Source organism: Haliotis cracherodii, unplaced genomic scaffold (assembly GCF_022045235.1).
Source record: "Haliotis cracherodii isolate W230 unplaced genomic scaffold, xgHalCrac1.p SCAF_5, whole genome shotgun sequence".
Lineage (NCBI taxonomy): Eukaryota > Metazoa > Mollusca > Gastropoda > Lepetellida > Haliotidae > Haliotis > Haliotis cracherodii.
Genome location: NW_027266308.1, coordinates 58,335,681 through 58,352,156, shown reverse-complemented (window position 1 = coordinate 58,352,156; position 16,476 = coordinate 58,335,681). Strand labels below are relative to the sequence as shown.

Here is a 16,476-nt window from a genome sequence, read left to right as displayed (position 1 = left end):
GCCAAACCGGAAAAGGGTACTTTATGTTCCTCTTTCTGTTGAAGATTTCCTTTATTATCTCCCTTTGGTAATCAAAGTTGCTCCAAGGCGCAATTATTTGTTCTTCATAAATGACTCAACACAGTCATCCTCATCAATAAAGAGTATTTCGTGATATGTGCTTTCACTGAAACACTTGTTGACTGTGATGTGAAATGCCAACTGAGCATCCTTTACCCTTACTTTGAACGAATACAGCATAAACACACTTGTATCGTCAGAGACCAAATGCCATATATGATTATCGGTATATGGTCTCTAGCTGGTTTTGTCAAAAGACATGAATTATATATGATCATTACAAGTTATGTCATGAATGAGAACAAGATAGAAGGTACTGTGCCGACCGTGTGGAGAATGCCAACCACGGGAATCAATGCACGGCCAAACCCGACCCTGATATATATATAGAAGATGTGATACGTCTGACGGAAATGGAATTCAACACCATTCTTCTCAGAGGGCCTGTGCTAACTGATCTTTCTTATAAGGGCGACCTGGTCGTACTCTAATTTGACGGCCAATGTGAAAGAGTTCTGTAGGTGATAATTAAGTCTGGTGATTGTGCTGGCCAAGGCAAGATGTTGTATGGGTATCTTGTTGAAACAGGATCTGCCCTGTGCTGTTGGAAGAACGGTGGTACAAAAGGGGAAAAGATTGGTCAATGTAATGCTGTCCAATGAAGTTTCCTTCCCAAATCACCAGATCTGTTTGACTTGGCTATCGATACTGCATTGCAGGACTAATGATGCGGCATTGACTCGGCTACAGGTGCCGCCTTGATAGGGCTAATAGTGCCACATTGACAGGGCTACAGATGCTGACACCTCCAAACGGTTTAACATCTTGAATGCAACAATATTCTCTTTGTCGGAGGTTGACACAAATTCTTACATCTGCTTACATGGAAGAGCTTGAATCTGCTCTCCTGTGAACATCACTCTTTAGTCTTTACCAGTTTCTGTTCTACCAGCGTTGTAGTGTCAGCGTTACGCCTCATAGTAGTCTGCAAGCTCTGATATTGCACCGAAAGAGTCTTCTTGAAATTGTCCAGCGACTGACTGTCTCAGCTGATGACGTCACAGTATCAATATTCCTCAGGTGGAGGAGACGCATGTAAAGTCTCCTGGCTGATGATGGCAGGACTGACACTCCTAGGTCTGTCTCTCTTCCGCTCAGTCTGCCTGAATCAGGCCATGTGCCCGGTGACCATCATTCGTCTACAACCAAAACTCCCAACAACGTGATCATGCGTTGCTCCTTGGTGTATGATACCAACGACTTGTTCTTTCTGTTGTAGGGTTAATCTTATCATATGTCCAATGGTTTGGGTGTGAATGAATGCAGTAAGAGCAGCCAAAGTTTCACTTCAAATTCAAGTTCCATTGATCTGGGTACTGTAGCATGCTCATTACTCAGCAAATGTTTTGGTTGTGTTTGGGCGATTGATTCTCAACCGTTTTGTAACACTATTCGGGGTGTGGACCCAACGTGTCCAAATTTCAGTTTGTGAAGTTTTTTCGTCAGTTTACTTCAAAAGTTATGCTATGTGTGTCCATCATCCACAATCTTAGTACAGTAATTGAAAAGTACATTCATCGAGCAGTTGTGAGTACAAACATTTCAAGTTGACCAGTTGACCTCTCTGAAGAAAAGTGCATTCTGGGCCTTTGCTCCACTAGGTGTTGTGAAAAATGGTCTTTTATCATAGAAAATGCTTTATTTTACTGATATTTTACCCCTACACCCCTCTCCCCTAAAAATTAAATGGTCGGCCCCTTCTGAGTTATGTACAACAACAGTGTCTTACTTGGGCGTAGCTGAGTCACTTTACTAGTTTTGGCAACTTTGGAGACATAAATTGCGAAACATTAGAAAGGACTCTAGCCTAGCGGGATCAGTTTCTGTGCTTGTAGATCTTTGCGGTTTGGGTCCCTTTCCCCAATTAAAACAGCTGCATTGTTGCCTTGTTTCATTTTGTTGCTATGTGTACATCTCTGCACTTCGTAACGTTTTAACAGGACAGACAAATTCTAAACAAACGCGAGTAGCTACTACTCTAGTTACTCTAGCGGTCGGACCGATGGACTGCCGCGAAAGGCAAGTAGAAACATTATGTGTAGACACTTCCTATTTTGCATTTAAGTAGTTACGCCACTGTCTAAGAAACAGGTTTCCGTTGGGACTTTATTGACTGTTGTCACTGTCCGACACTGTCTCAAAGAGTAAGGTTAGATTAGCTTTCCTTTGATAAAGGACAGTTACTAAAGACGGTGGACCGATGGACTGCCGCGAAAGGCAACAGTATGTGGAGACCATTCGTATTTACCTATAAGGAGTTTTGCCACTGACCAAGAAACAGGTTTCAGTTTCCACTGTATTGACTGTTGTCACTGGCCAACTGACAAATCACTGACGTAATATATATTAATGTGTGCATTCCAGGACAACTTGCAATGTAATAAATCATTCTTCATTTCTACTTCTCTACTGTATTTATTTTGTCTACGAGATCACCGCGGATTTTGTCTACGATTTGCGAGTGGCTACGAATTGCTTTGGTTACAAATTCACCTGCAGCCGACATGAAATACAGCATCCTCGATTATCTAGCGAAGGCTTTCATATATCCATTCCATTATATAATACGTTGGGTAATCAAGGATGTAAATGCACGTCAAATGACACAATTTTCCTGTGGAAATTATATACATGTACGACCTGCCTATTACAGCTCGTCCTTATGGCGTATGTCAATTCGTAACCCAAACGAATTTGAACCGTTAGAAATAAGAAATTTCGTACCCTAAGTCGAAAGTAATTTCGTAACCCAATGCAGTAAGCAATAAATGTCGCTGTATAAACTATTAACTTATACGTAGATCTCAACAACATATAACGTAAATGCATTCATGAACAACATGAGGGGTTTATGTGTTGACCGAAGCTATTATTTAAGAAAACACTGTTTCAGATGGCTCCTTGATCCCAGTAGCAGTTGACATGAAGATTGTAGATATATATTTCAGAAATAAACGAGTGGGAGTTGTTTATCGAACAATAAAACACTTCAGGGGCGTTTATTTCTTATATGAGATAACAACATTATGTACAGCCTCTTGGCATCAGCCTCAAGGATGTTCATAAGATGTGCAAGCTTAAACAATAGTTACCTCAAGTTTAATAATGATGACTCCCTCTTTGGAATCGGATGTCGGCAATGTCGGACAAGTCCATTTTATGAATAGGTGGGAAACGTTTGGTATTTCCTGCATATTCTCACAATCTGTTCGGGAAGTTTATTTACTTACGTATGCGACTTCTTGCGACTTGTACGGAACAAAATCAGAATAAAAACAAAAACTTTGAGACAATGTATTGGTGTGTTTGGTTTTACCCCAGAGTATTTCAGTTATAACACAGCATGTGATGTAATCGTGGGAGGAAATCATTAAAGATGAAGATCTCAACCTCAACAATTGTGGTGAAACCCACAAGCATGACTGTAATGCTGACAAACGTAGACACAATCTTGCTGTAGCTGGTATTCGAACCCACGATCATATGTTTATGTCCCGCCAATGGGGCGCAACTCTGCACAGTGAATTGCAACATGTTGTACGAAGCATGGTCGCAGGAATGCCAAAATATTTAGGAACATTTTGACAGGCCATATCAGTTGCACATAGGGGATTTAATCCCATATAGGGAGCAACTCTGCACAATGTATGGTGTGTTGTACATCCCCCCCCCCAAAAACATTTCCCTAACTGGACCATCCAGATTCCAGGCAATGTCTAAAAAACTACTGTCGCAGATTCAAGTCAATCATATTTCAGAACCTTTCAGTCATACTTGCTTGAGACAGAAGCTGGAAAGATTATCTCTGGTACACAGCTACATGCACTGCAAAACTGACTAATGCATTTTGAAGTAATCCCTTACCTCTGTTATTTGCCCTAATAATATGCAGACATTCTCCCTTCAGACACATGATGCCCTCAATCTCATTGAAATCATATCTTTCTTCTCGCTACTGCTTTGGTCATCTGATTTTAAAGAGATTGACGATCCCCTTCATCTCTTGTCCAACATTTAATCGGATGTCTGTCTTCAGTGAATCTCACTGAACTGTGCCCAGCCCTCATAATAACATACCTGTTTATTACAAATACCCAAATGCATTTTCAGTAGTAATACCTTTTAAAAATTTAGAGTACCCCCGAATTAAGCCTCCACCAGCTCTGACCAACTTCTAGACCAATCTGTTATAATCTTTAAAACCAATCCTACTACTAGTATATTTTCTGGTGCATATCATATATTATAAAAAACACACACAACAGCTGCACAGACGGGTACTTTTAATTGTTTTGTAACTTATCAACAAAGAGTCTTCAGAAGATAACAAATCCCCCCGGCCCCAAAAATAGCAAAAGGCACCACTTCAGCCCATGGTTAATACATGTAGCAAGTTCGGACGAAAAATCTTTCAGTTTTCAAGTGATGCTCTGGAAACAAAAGTTAAGCCTGAGAAGCCAAACATGCTGGGTTAACTTGAACAAAGCATCTTAGGGATACAACAATAGTAACTCCCAGACTTTCACATAGACTTACAATAGTCGTAGTGTTAACATCACTTTGGTCAAGTGGGCCCAGGTGTATTGACATTCATGGGCATCTTGTAGTGTCCAAACACCCTTTGAGGTAGATCAACATGCACCTGATATTGCCCTGATGGTGTGGATTGTGTGATGAAGTTCTCTCTCTTGGCACCCTGTTCCAAGCACAGGCGTACCTCAACATTGTGGTGATCTTCCCCACACTTGTCTGCCAAGTTCTGCTGATATCCATGATATCGGGATTCTTCAGAAGTAAATCCAAACTTGCTTCACCAATTGTACTGGTGTTTAGGCTGAAGACAGGACCTCAGATATTTCTTTAGATTTTTAATTCATGAAAATAAAACTGAAACAAAAAATTCAGCCTTGCAGTATTTGAATTCTTTATACAGGTAATTATTTTGATTCCATATTAGAGATTACAAAATCTTGTTTGAAAGCAAATGAAAACTTCACTCAAACACACTAAAATGTCAACAATTGTCTTGATACCATTGATATCTAAATACCCTATGCCATCACAATTATTCTTCCTAGTGTTCAGTTAACAATAAGAGTATCTGATGAGTGACTTTTGTTTTTGAGTGTACACAGAATAGGATGTTGGTGAGTTGATGTTTTGAGAATGGACCAAGCAAACCTGGTTGGTAGCAATGATCGATGCCATCAGGGGAACCATGACACACAATCACCCAGGTCACAAAGTGCAAGCACTCAATCCTCATTTTCGCTTTCTTTGGATAATTATGGCTTGGTATTTTCACCTGGAATCGCCACAGAAGCAACAGTTATCTCCGTATGTTGGCACTGATAGTTGACAGTATTCTCCATTTTCTCTCCAGAGGAATCGGACATACAGCAACAAGAATTTTCCATCCTTCTGGTCCAGTCTACCAAATTTTACACTTGGTTCAACGTGTGAAATAATAGGGTTCATAGAAACACAATGCCTTTTAGAAAGTGGTCAAATGTTACAGAGGAGCGTGTTTGCTAAATTTAGATGTGGTGTAGCCCCCATAAGAATAGAGACTTGACGCTATGAGAATATTCCGGCAGATCACAGATACTGTTTATTGTGTGAATGGTGTAGAAGATGAGGCTCATATGTTGTTAAGCTGTCCTTTGTATATGGTTTTGTGAAGATATCTTACAGAAGTGTTATAACATATGGCCTGGTTTGAATGTGTTCTCGAGTCAACAGCTTGCCCTACTTTTATCAAATGACGACATGATATTTTCTGTAGCCAAAACCTGTTGCAATATCTTAGAACATAGATTTTAATGTACAGATAAATTGTGTTTTGGGGTATATCCTAACACTCTATAATTGACTGTGTTCATCTCATACCGTATTTGACGTAATAAGCGCCCAGGGAGCTCTCAAAATTACAAAAAAGGGGCTCTTATTAGAATATTATTTTGGTGGAAAAAACAGTTGAAAGATAAATTTTGTGGTTTATGCTGACAGCCTGAAATGTTTATGTAGGACAGATATATTATTCCAAAATTAAATTGCCCATAATTAAGGGTGCATATAACACACGAGTGCGTATTATAGGCGAATAAATAAGTCTTGTGTACATTGATCAATTGGAAGTGGTGCTAATTGGGAATGTTCACTTACTAATATGTTAGCAATTATCGCCATGGGCGCTTATTAGAGCGGGGCGCATATAACGTCGAATACGGTATGTATTATTTTATGACTGAGTGGTTTTATCATCTCCCATAAATCGTGTGGCAATTGGTCGCAATTTAGTTTTACTGAATAATAAGTATAATAGTTATGTTCTATGTAATTGCGAGTGAGATGTAAATAAAATATTCTGTCTGTCTGTCTGCAACAAAGGTTATATTTAAGATTACACGTATAGTACAAATTCTAGTACTTTTTTTTAGGTTGAGACCCACAACACCAACTTGAGGCTTAGACAGCGATCTAACCCACTCAGACACAAGCTGACGAATTGCATCACTCTGAAAGTGTGTATTCGAATCCAAGGTGGGACTCCACCCTATGAAGTACAAGAATTTGTAATTCACCAAGAAGGTGTAATCCCAAGTAGACATTTCACAAAATTCAAGGGCAACAAACTCACAAAAGAAGCTTTTACAGAAATTTTATTCACAGTCAAGTTCAAATGCATTGACAATCCAGTAATTAAGATAAAAGTTGGAGAAATGTCTGTAATTATAGGTGAAATCAACCCATTAGATAGCGTGCTGGGTTATTTATTGACTTGAATATAAATATGTTAGCTCTACATGCAACATGTCAAACATACCACACTAAATTTTGAGCAAGAATTCCGAACTGAAACGCTACATCTTCATATTACACCTGCATGTAGGAAATATATCTGGGGGAAGGGGGAAATGTATGCCATCTACAATGAAAACAAAGTTGAGAAACTAGTGGTTCAAAATATGACTGTACAACACTACATCTATCGGTTAAACCACGTAACATGGATGACAAGAATGTACGTATGTACGACAACTAAGTCTCCATAGTAACAGCATGTGACTACGATGATGACAATGCCTTCATTGTCCACCCTGACACTCAACACACTACACTACACAAGCATCATTTACAAGTGATATAAATATTGCAATTGTTTACAAGTACAATACAAACGGGGATAATTATCTTCTCTGTTTTGTTGTTCACATCCAAATGTCCACAAGAACATCACAGACGTGGCGAGGCCAAGTGCAATGCAATGTGAGAACATGATTACTTTCATAAAATAAATCAACTGAGATCTGCATACTCGGATAAACAGCTGTTGCATACACTGGCGTCTAAGAAAACAAATGTAAGAAACTCCCGACTACAGCGAAATGGTTGGACAAAAGTCACAGAGAGGTTGGCCTCCACTGTGCTCCACAGCAACTATGTTTACAATGCACGAAGTAGCCACATTCTTTATATCTTGCTTGCATACAGAAAGTCCACAAAAAACTCTTTTTTCTTGAAATAATGCAAATAAGGCAGCACTTGACACCAACCCATTTCCGCCGAAGTGTTGACGGACAACCAACGAACACACAGATGGACAGACATATCAGACGTATGAAGCTTCACCAAGATATCAGTGACACTATTCTGTACCTGCTGCTCAATCAGGTGGTTTTTCCTTCACTGTGCCTTCTCTTTTTTCTTCAGGAAGGGAACTTTAGCCTGGACCCTGGAACAAGCACAACTCAGCATGGTAATGGTCATAGAAACTCAATGAGGCATATATTAGTGTTAATGCCCCTACAAACAGATTTCAGTTCCATCACAGCTATATGTCAGCTTGATGTGTGAGGAAAGCCCAAAGTGATGCAGACCTTTGATGTTTACCACTTTGGTAAATACCACTAACACTGGTACTGACAAACCAAGAACTATTTTCAGTGTGAATTTGGGATTCTAAACAAAAATCACATGGTCCCAAAGGGAGAGACAACTCTGCACAACTAATTACAGCACTTAAGATGATCAGTCTCCACACCCACTTCACTTCACTTCACTTCACTTCCTTTAACGAGTGACTGAGTTGGCTTTAACGACGTTTTTGATTAGTATTCCAGTAATATCACAGCTTGTTACCTTACTGTGGGAGGATAGCCCAAATTGATGCATGTCTCACTTCATTAAGGTTAATGCTATGGTTGTGAGAAGGTCTTACAGCATATTCAGTCTAATTACACCTCGATAGAAGATCAGGTGCTTTTAGATCAAACCAGGCCAACCAGGAGTCAATCAAGTAAACAAAGATGATACAGAATATCAAGGTCACCATCGACCAGTCACAGCAGGAGTTATACACATCTACTGCGACCAATTTATCAAAATGTTTGCCTCCAGTGGTCCTAAACAATGGACTTCCCCCAAGTGCCTCCAATGTAATGCTATAGTGCATATTTTCAACCAGGTAACATGAACTCACTGTGCAATAATGTTGTTGAGCTGACTTTGTGCCATGTTGACGTAGTTGTCGATCTGAACCTGTGAATATTGACAACCAACTTGAAACACATCAATGACAAAACATCGGAAATTATGAGCGGGTTAAACTATGATAAGTACAGCACATAGATTATCAAGACCTGTCAACTAAGGACAGTTAAGACCAGAAATGCATCACATATTGACCTAAATTTATTTTGAAACAAGCAGGGAAAATCCAATGAAGATATTAACAATGTTCAACCAAAAAATTGTAGGAAATGACAGGCAATATGAAACAATTGTACTCACCTTGTATGTCTCGTACACCTTGGGTAATGTGAAAATTGCCACAACAGCTGAAACAAAAGAATGCATTTGGTTTAACAGGGGGTCTACTTTTGGGAAACATTATGCGCCATTGATCTAAAATTTGCAATTATGCTTTGTGGAAGACATTGAATGAATGCTGTTTTACACCTACTCTTTCACAGCGACTGGGAATAGAACAAGTACAGGCAAACAATCATTCATTCTGCCACAGAATTCCTGCACAAGACCACAGTGGCCATGTTGAAAAATCAGATCATTTTCTGTGAGCACTCTTTAGAGACACCATAGCTGGGATCATTAACACAAAGTAACAAAGTAACAAGCTCCAACAGTAACATCAGAAAAATGGTGGCTACTGAAGATAAAAGGTTGTACACCTTGATGACAAATCGGAATATAACAAAGTCCATAATGATAAATGAAGAAATGGCTGAGTAATGGTAATATCAATATGGCCACCAAGTTTACAAATCAGACAGCAATCCTGTGAGCACTTTTTAGAGACACCACAGCTGGATCATTCATACAAAGTTTTATAATCATAAACATGATAACGGTTACTTTGAAAACAGTGGACATATGAAAGTTGACTTACCAAGGATAATAAGTGTCATTCCATTGAACCACGAACCAACATATGTGAGAACCCAAAGAAGCAGGCCGAACTGCAAGAGACAGACACAGGTATTCATAAAGGAGTCAATGTAACTTACCGATGTTACTGTCACTAATTCATTAGAAACCATTCAGTGAGTCAATGGGTGAGTCAATGGGTGAGTGAGTGAGTGAGTGAGTGAGTGAGTAAGTGAGTGGTTTTACGCCGCTTTTAGCAATATTCCAGCAATATCATGGCGGGGGACACCGGAAAAGGGCTTCACACATTGAACACATGTCGGGAATCGACCCGGGTCTTCGGCGTGCCGAGCGAATGCTTTAACCACTAGGCTTCCCGACCGCCCTAGAAACCATTCAAGGCATTATCTATGACAGTGAGTGAATGATGTTTTAGGCCTCATTCAGCAACATTCTGCACACATGAACAGCAGCCTGTCCTGGCTAGACATACCAAAGGATGACATTTTGGGCAAAGTGTCTGAGTACAAAGACTCTACCACGTCTACAAGCCTCACAACCTCATCCATTTGTCATCCAATTTCACAAGCATTGGTGGCTTGGGACAAATCTAACATGAAATCTCATTTTCCATTACAATGAAGTTATACGAGTGAAACAGCCAAAGGAAATACACTGGAAATATTTACGTTAAGTTATCATTGTGACCTTAGACATTATCATTGTGACCTTAGACGTTATCATTGTTACCTCACAGGTTATCATTGTTACCTCACAGGTTATCATTGTTACCTCACAGGTTATCATTGCTACCTCACAGGTTATCATATACTCTAACCAAAAGTTAAGCACCACCTGCATTTTTAATGATGAACACAACCTAAGTCTTCCAGGAGTTGTAACTAAAACAAAATCTGACAGCGTTAAAAACTGAAAACTCCATTTATTGAGGAAAATAAACGTTGGAAAGCAGATGGGTTTAGGCTAAAATCTGTCTTTTACAGACAAGTTACAAATGCATACATTTTGTACAAAAAACAAACATCAAAAAGGTTTGTCCATCAGTCAGATTCCACCTCTCATATCACTTGCATTTGCTTCAAACAAAATGGCGATACCCAGTCAAGACCATCTGATCGATGATCACGATCCTTATTGTGATAAAATGCGAAGTGCATCAAATCATGTGAACACCTTGCTTAAAAACAAGAAAAGTTTTTGAAAACATCTGTCTACGCCCAGTTGACATATCCTTTGCAAATACTGCAGTCAACTGAAATCTGCATGATGAAATCCATGTTGTTTACAAACCAAATGTCGATTTCATTATGCAATTTTGAACATTGTACAGTTGAATTTTTAATGTGCCTCACCTTGATCACCACATGCATGGTGCAGCACGCACTACACGCTCCAGCTGTTGGATGATATCTATTGTAGACTGTTTTTGTCATACTTTGACATTTTCAGTGTCACTACTTAGATGGCATTATTTGAAACTCTGAAGTAGGTGGTGCTTACCTTTTTGTTTTGAATGTAGTTATCTCAAAGGTTATCCATTCCATGAGAAAACACTGAAGATGTTTTGAACATTTGAGAGTGAGTGAGTTGGGTGTGACGCCACTTTCAACAGTATTCCAGTTATATCACAGCGTGTCAGCTTAATGTGGGAGGAAAGCCCGAAGTGATGCAGGACTCAGACGTTTACCACTTCGGTGAAACCCACGAGCACGGGTATGGTGCTAACAAACATAGAAACATAATCGGGGCGAACCAGGATTCGAACCCACAATCATAGGTTTCTGGCGTGCCCAAGGGACGCAACTCTGCACAGCCAATCACGGCGCCTTAGACTGGGCCACCCGTGCCCCCTGAACATTTGAGAGGGGTTGTTGAAGTATTTACTTAATAACTAACTTGAAGCAACTGACAAAATTTAAATGATTATTCTTTAGGTTTAAGTCATGCATGACCATGTAACCAATGTTGACTTTGACCTCAGCTGTTGACCAAAACAAAAATTCCTTTCGAGACTATATAATATATCCTAATTAAAAATACTGCCATAAAACCTAAAGTTGTTTTGGGCACAACTTCCTCTGACCTCTAAATGCTGCTCACAGTATGCCTGAACATTTCCGAACAGGACATACATGTATCAAAAATGAAATCTGTGTAGTTGTAGATGGGGAAAAAACAAGCATAATATCATGGTAGGCAATCTCAAAAAGACACATGATGCAGTCCCTGATGTATTGTCACAAAAATCATCATTTTTAGGATTTTCTTCAATAAAATGGAATCCGACAGTTATCTCCCTTGTACTGACCTTGATTGAGTCGACAAGATCTTCGATGAGGAAGAGTCTGCGAACTTCCTTTGCTGTGCAATTGATGTGCTTCAGAATGGTCTCCACTACTGGCTGAACTTTGTCTTGTTTAAGGTCAAGGTCCATTTCCAGATATTGCCTGAAAGGTCAAGGTCATAAAGAGTTATACATGTTGGAAATGCGTTAATTATAAAATACATGTTTGCATAACACAGTGATTGGGAAAGTCCTTCGCCATGCACAATTCACAAATAATTTGAGAAAATGGTGCATCAGAAAATACAGTAAGGGGCCTGCATGTGCTGTTGTCTTACCAGCGCCACCAAGTTTAAGTTGACTGACAAATCATAATTAAATATTATCAACCACTGACTCGCCGATCAGCCACCATCTATCTTTCCGTGGCAAGCATGTCCACTAGTCTATATCAAAGTCTACTTTGTACCCTTGCCACATCAAGGCCACTTTGCTTGACCCGACCCTGGTGCCACCTCACGTAGATCATGAGTTGTGTTCCTTGTAATGGAAACACAATAGCCAATCAAATCACTGTTCTATTCTCGTATAGCTTCACAAAGATGGCGACTACAAGAGGTGATGACCCAGTCGATCAGATAACGAAAACCTTCGTGATTTCATCCCAGACACAAAAACATAGGAAATCGTAGGGGGGTTTAAAAGATGAAAATGATGTGTCAACAAAGACAGGCAGCGGTAAATCACTTTCATACGAATGTGTACCAGTCGTGGATGTTGATTTTGTGAAACGTTACTGATTGGACTATCGATATGTGAAGTAGTCCAATCATATTTAGCACAGGGCTTGCTGTGGCAAGGGTGGAAACAAGACTTTGATAAAGAGGCTGGTGAACGCTCTTGACTTGGGAAGATGATCACCATCTTGTTTACACAACAGTACTAATTCATTGAAACTTGAACGTTTTTTTGTAAAACATGATTTGAACTGGTTACATGTGGCTTGGACATGTTATTGTTTGAAGTTTAACATTACAATCACAAAGAATAAAGTATTTTATTCAGCTGCAATCATTAAAAACTTATGTTGAATTTGTGGCCCACTGCAAATATCAATGGTTCATAGAGTAAAATATAAGCCAATATTTGCCAAAAGGTTTGTTAACATAGGGCCAGAGGCCCATTTCCTTCCCAATCAAACCATTACATCCTCCATACTATTAGTTATATAAATAAATACCCAAGGATGACAGGGGTTAATTTACACAAGATGTTCCACATTTAGATATTTCTTACTTGAAGGGGTGTCCTTCGCCAGTCTTTTGAACGGCGGCCATGACGTTTTTATAGACTCTAAAGCTGAGGGTGACGGTGAGCATGGCAAGAGACAGGTACGCCACCACGCTGAGCACTGAGAAGAACGCCAAAGAGAGCAGCACGAACATCATGCTCCCAAACACCACACCCGTCTTCCGAACATCGCGCCAGTACATCAGCTCCAAAACTGAGACAAACAAATATTGAATGTAGCCGTTAAGTATATGAATCATGTCAAATTCTATTCCATGTTATGTTTCCTCCGAAAACAAAGGCAATAAAAAACAAAAAAAACATCTACTGAAGTTTCTTAAATGAAACAAAACAAGCACTTAAGTACCAATAAAACATGTTAAATATTTATCGTTTTGCCAGATGTAAATTAAGTATACCAAGGTTCACACAGATATAGAACACTAAAATTACAGGCCTCTTCAAGGCTTTTCGAGGCTTTTTAGTTGGTTTATTAGCCAAATTTTCCAACAAGATGTATTTTCATAACCAACAAATGAAGTGAATTCAAAAAGTCTGTCATGAATTATAATACTTTTATTAACAAGTATATGTCATTTTGAAACAAATTCAAGGCTTTTCAAGCTATTTTGGTGATGTTCAAGGCTTTTCAAGGGTGACACTAAAACTCAAGAGTGACCTTAACATTCAAGGCATTTTCAAGCCTGCATGAACCTTGTAAAAGCAAATGACATCATTCCTTGACAAGAGTTTCTCATTTCTACTTTATTTTAAGCGTCATCCTTTATTCATAACAACTGGCTGAAACTTCGTGGCCAGTACCAGTAATGTCACACTGACCTGACTCAAGGTCAATGTCATTGATCGAAGAAGATGAGGGCTGAGAATAGGTGTACATGAAGTCAAATATAGAGATCATACAACAATCCACAGAGTCATGGTAACACTGACTGCTTAACCTGCCCCAACACACGCCGAGCTGACTGGATAGCAACAGGAAATCTCGGGGAAGATCTTCATCTCTGGCTTATGTCATGAAAAAAGCAAACATGATCTCGGCCAACCTGACAGGGGACACAATGTCATTACATCAGGTCATTCCACATAAACAGCTGCAATCATCATAATTTGCCTCATCTGAATTCTTATATTCCGATACAGATATATGATTAGCATAAATGAATAATATCATTCAGCACTGCAAAATCTGCATTTGCTGGGTCACTGCCTAATGGAAAACCGTCAGAGTAATGGGCCTCTCACAACAGAAAGCTTATTCATAACAAGGCTAATGCATAATGGGCTGCCATGGCAACAATTGATGCTGCACAGGGCGCCTACAGCTAGCCTTGACACTAGTTGCAATAGCTGGAATGTATCAAGTGGGACTGGGGGCAACATTCAATATTCAATAGTAAGACTACTGGGGGATCCGGCACTTCAATCAGGCTGTGTAACAGCGGACGTGACAGGTACAGTTGCAGTCATGGCTGTTTACCTCCTGTCACAGATCCACAATATTGGATTCATATCCCAGTTGGTAGATAATCAACAAGTCATTGCAACACCCACACTTTACAAAGCTAAACAGTCAGGGTATTTACAACAAGGATCCTTGAACACTATATATCATATGTGTTATTAATAATATCTAATGTCAACCAAGTCAACATGCATTTTCAATAAAATGTTCCATTGAACAGATATGCATCACAATTACAGGAGACGCCAATACTCATTAAACATTAATAAAAAAAGGTCAACAACAAAAGGGTTCAAAAGTCCAAACATCCAATCACATTTCTATACATAATGTGGACACTACAACAATAACAGATCTGCACGACACGCCATGCATGAATGGATCACACCCTGACAATTGCGCATGTCTTCACACTTCATATCACCAACATATGTTATACTGATACCACAGTTAAGTGAAGCTATTAATACACAGCCAACAGGTTTGAGAACCAGATATTGCTTTGAAGTATGAGTTTACTAAGAGGAAGTTAGGGACACATACTGAGCTTCTCAGTAGTGATGCGTGGTGCTTCCACTGAGTTCACCTGCACACACTCCTGCTCCCTTCTGATGAGATGGCCGTCCAGGGGACCAGTGAAGTACTGGACATTATCAGGTTCTCAATTTCATACTTCGATATTTACAAAAATGTAGTTTGAAGCATAGGGCCATAACAGATTATTTGTTAGATTTTCATCCCTGTCATCCTTAAAATCAATCACTGCCTCACATTGTTTTTATACTGCCGAAGTACCTACCGATGAAGAGATTGGTTATGTATTTACATTGTTTCTTTACTATTTTTTAAAATTTTCTTTTTATGTTGTTTAACATGTTTAACACTGCACTCAGCAATATTCCAGCTATATGACAGTGTGTCTGTAAATAATCGAGTCTGGACCAGAGAATCCAGTGACTGACATCATGAGAATCGTTCCATGCAAATGGAATACGATGACAATTATCACCCGACCACCCGATCCTGATAGTCGCCTCGCCTCTTACAACAAGCATAGTCACCTTTTACGGCAAGCATGGGTTGCTGAAGACCTATTCTACCCCGGATCTTCACGGGTCTTCCTTACTTAATTACATTTACTGTTACCCCATAGCAAACATCCATACTTCATAAGAATCACATCTGTCGACATTGAACTGAAATGCCTTGAACTTTTTGCTAAAAAATATAAGATGATAATTATAATAAATGCTTTCCTTTCCACCCACATTTATTTTTAGAATTTGAATAAAATTCTTATAATCTATATTGTAGCCATACAGAGCTGAAAGTCTCATTGATATTTGTAGATTGTGTTTAATAGCCGACAGTGTGTAGAAGCAATCACACACCTGGCAATAAAAATCCAAGAGGGAACATTAAGATGTCAAACAGATTTCAGATTTATTTATGCATGATTAAAGGAGAAGAGATCTTTAATTCAAATTCTAACAGAACCCTGACCAGGAAAATAAAACCCCCTTCATGAGACTCCCATCACATAAATGACCTTCCTGCTGTGTCCCGCCTTTCATGGTCCTTATGGTGATGTAGACTGCTTAATGTGAGAACCACAGAAATATTACCGATACTAAAATAATAGGATGTCAAATGTAAAAACCCCAACACTAACCACAAACAAAGTATTTAGTGACCATCTCCTTTCTGACTGGCCATCCATCCATCCCCATAATAAATGACTGGCTCTAATGCTAAACATGATCTCATTCCTTGAAGGGAGTGCTAAATAGATATTTACAATATCTTAATGTGATTTTTTTTCCCCATTGCTTTATTTTCAAATCACTACAAATGGTGGAACAAGGGTATATATAAAAATAACATGATCGCA

General features: G+C 39.2%; 1 protein-coding gene across 6 annotated transcripts in view; it reads right to left on the bottom strand.

Moving 5' to 3' along the window:
* Positions 1-6,764: 6,764 nt before the first annotated feature.
* The window catches only part of LOC139444263 (reticulon-1-A-like), a 33,517-nt gene continuing 23,805 nt past the window's right edge, over positions 6,765-16,476 (bottom strand). For all 6 annotated transcript variants that reach the window (XM_071225185.1, XM_071225187.1, XM_071225189.1 and 3 more), the window contains 6 exons: positions 13,109-13,316; positions 11,837-11,975; positions 9,530-9,599; positions 8,914-8,960; positions 8,603-8,661; positions 6,765-7,855 (listed from right to left, as the gene is read on the bottom strand). In XM_071225185.1, coding sequence (XP_071081286.1) covers positions 7,807-7,855; positions 8,603-8,661; positions 8,914-8,960; positions 9,530-9,599; positions 11,837-11,975; positions 13,109-13,316 — 572 coding nt within the window. In that variant the 3' untranslated portion in view covers positions 6,765-7,806. The remainder of the gene's footprint in view (positions 7,856-8,602; positions 8,662-8,913; positions 8,961-9,529; positions 9,600-11,836; positions 11,976-13,108; positions 13,317-16,476) is intronic.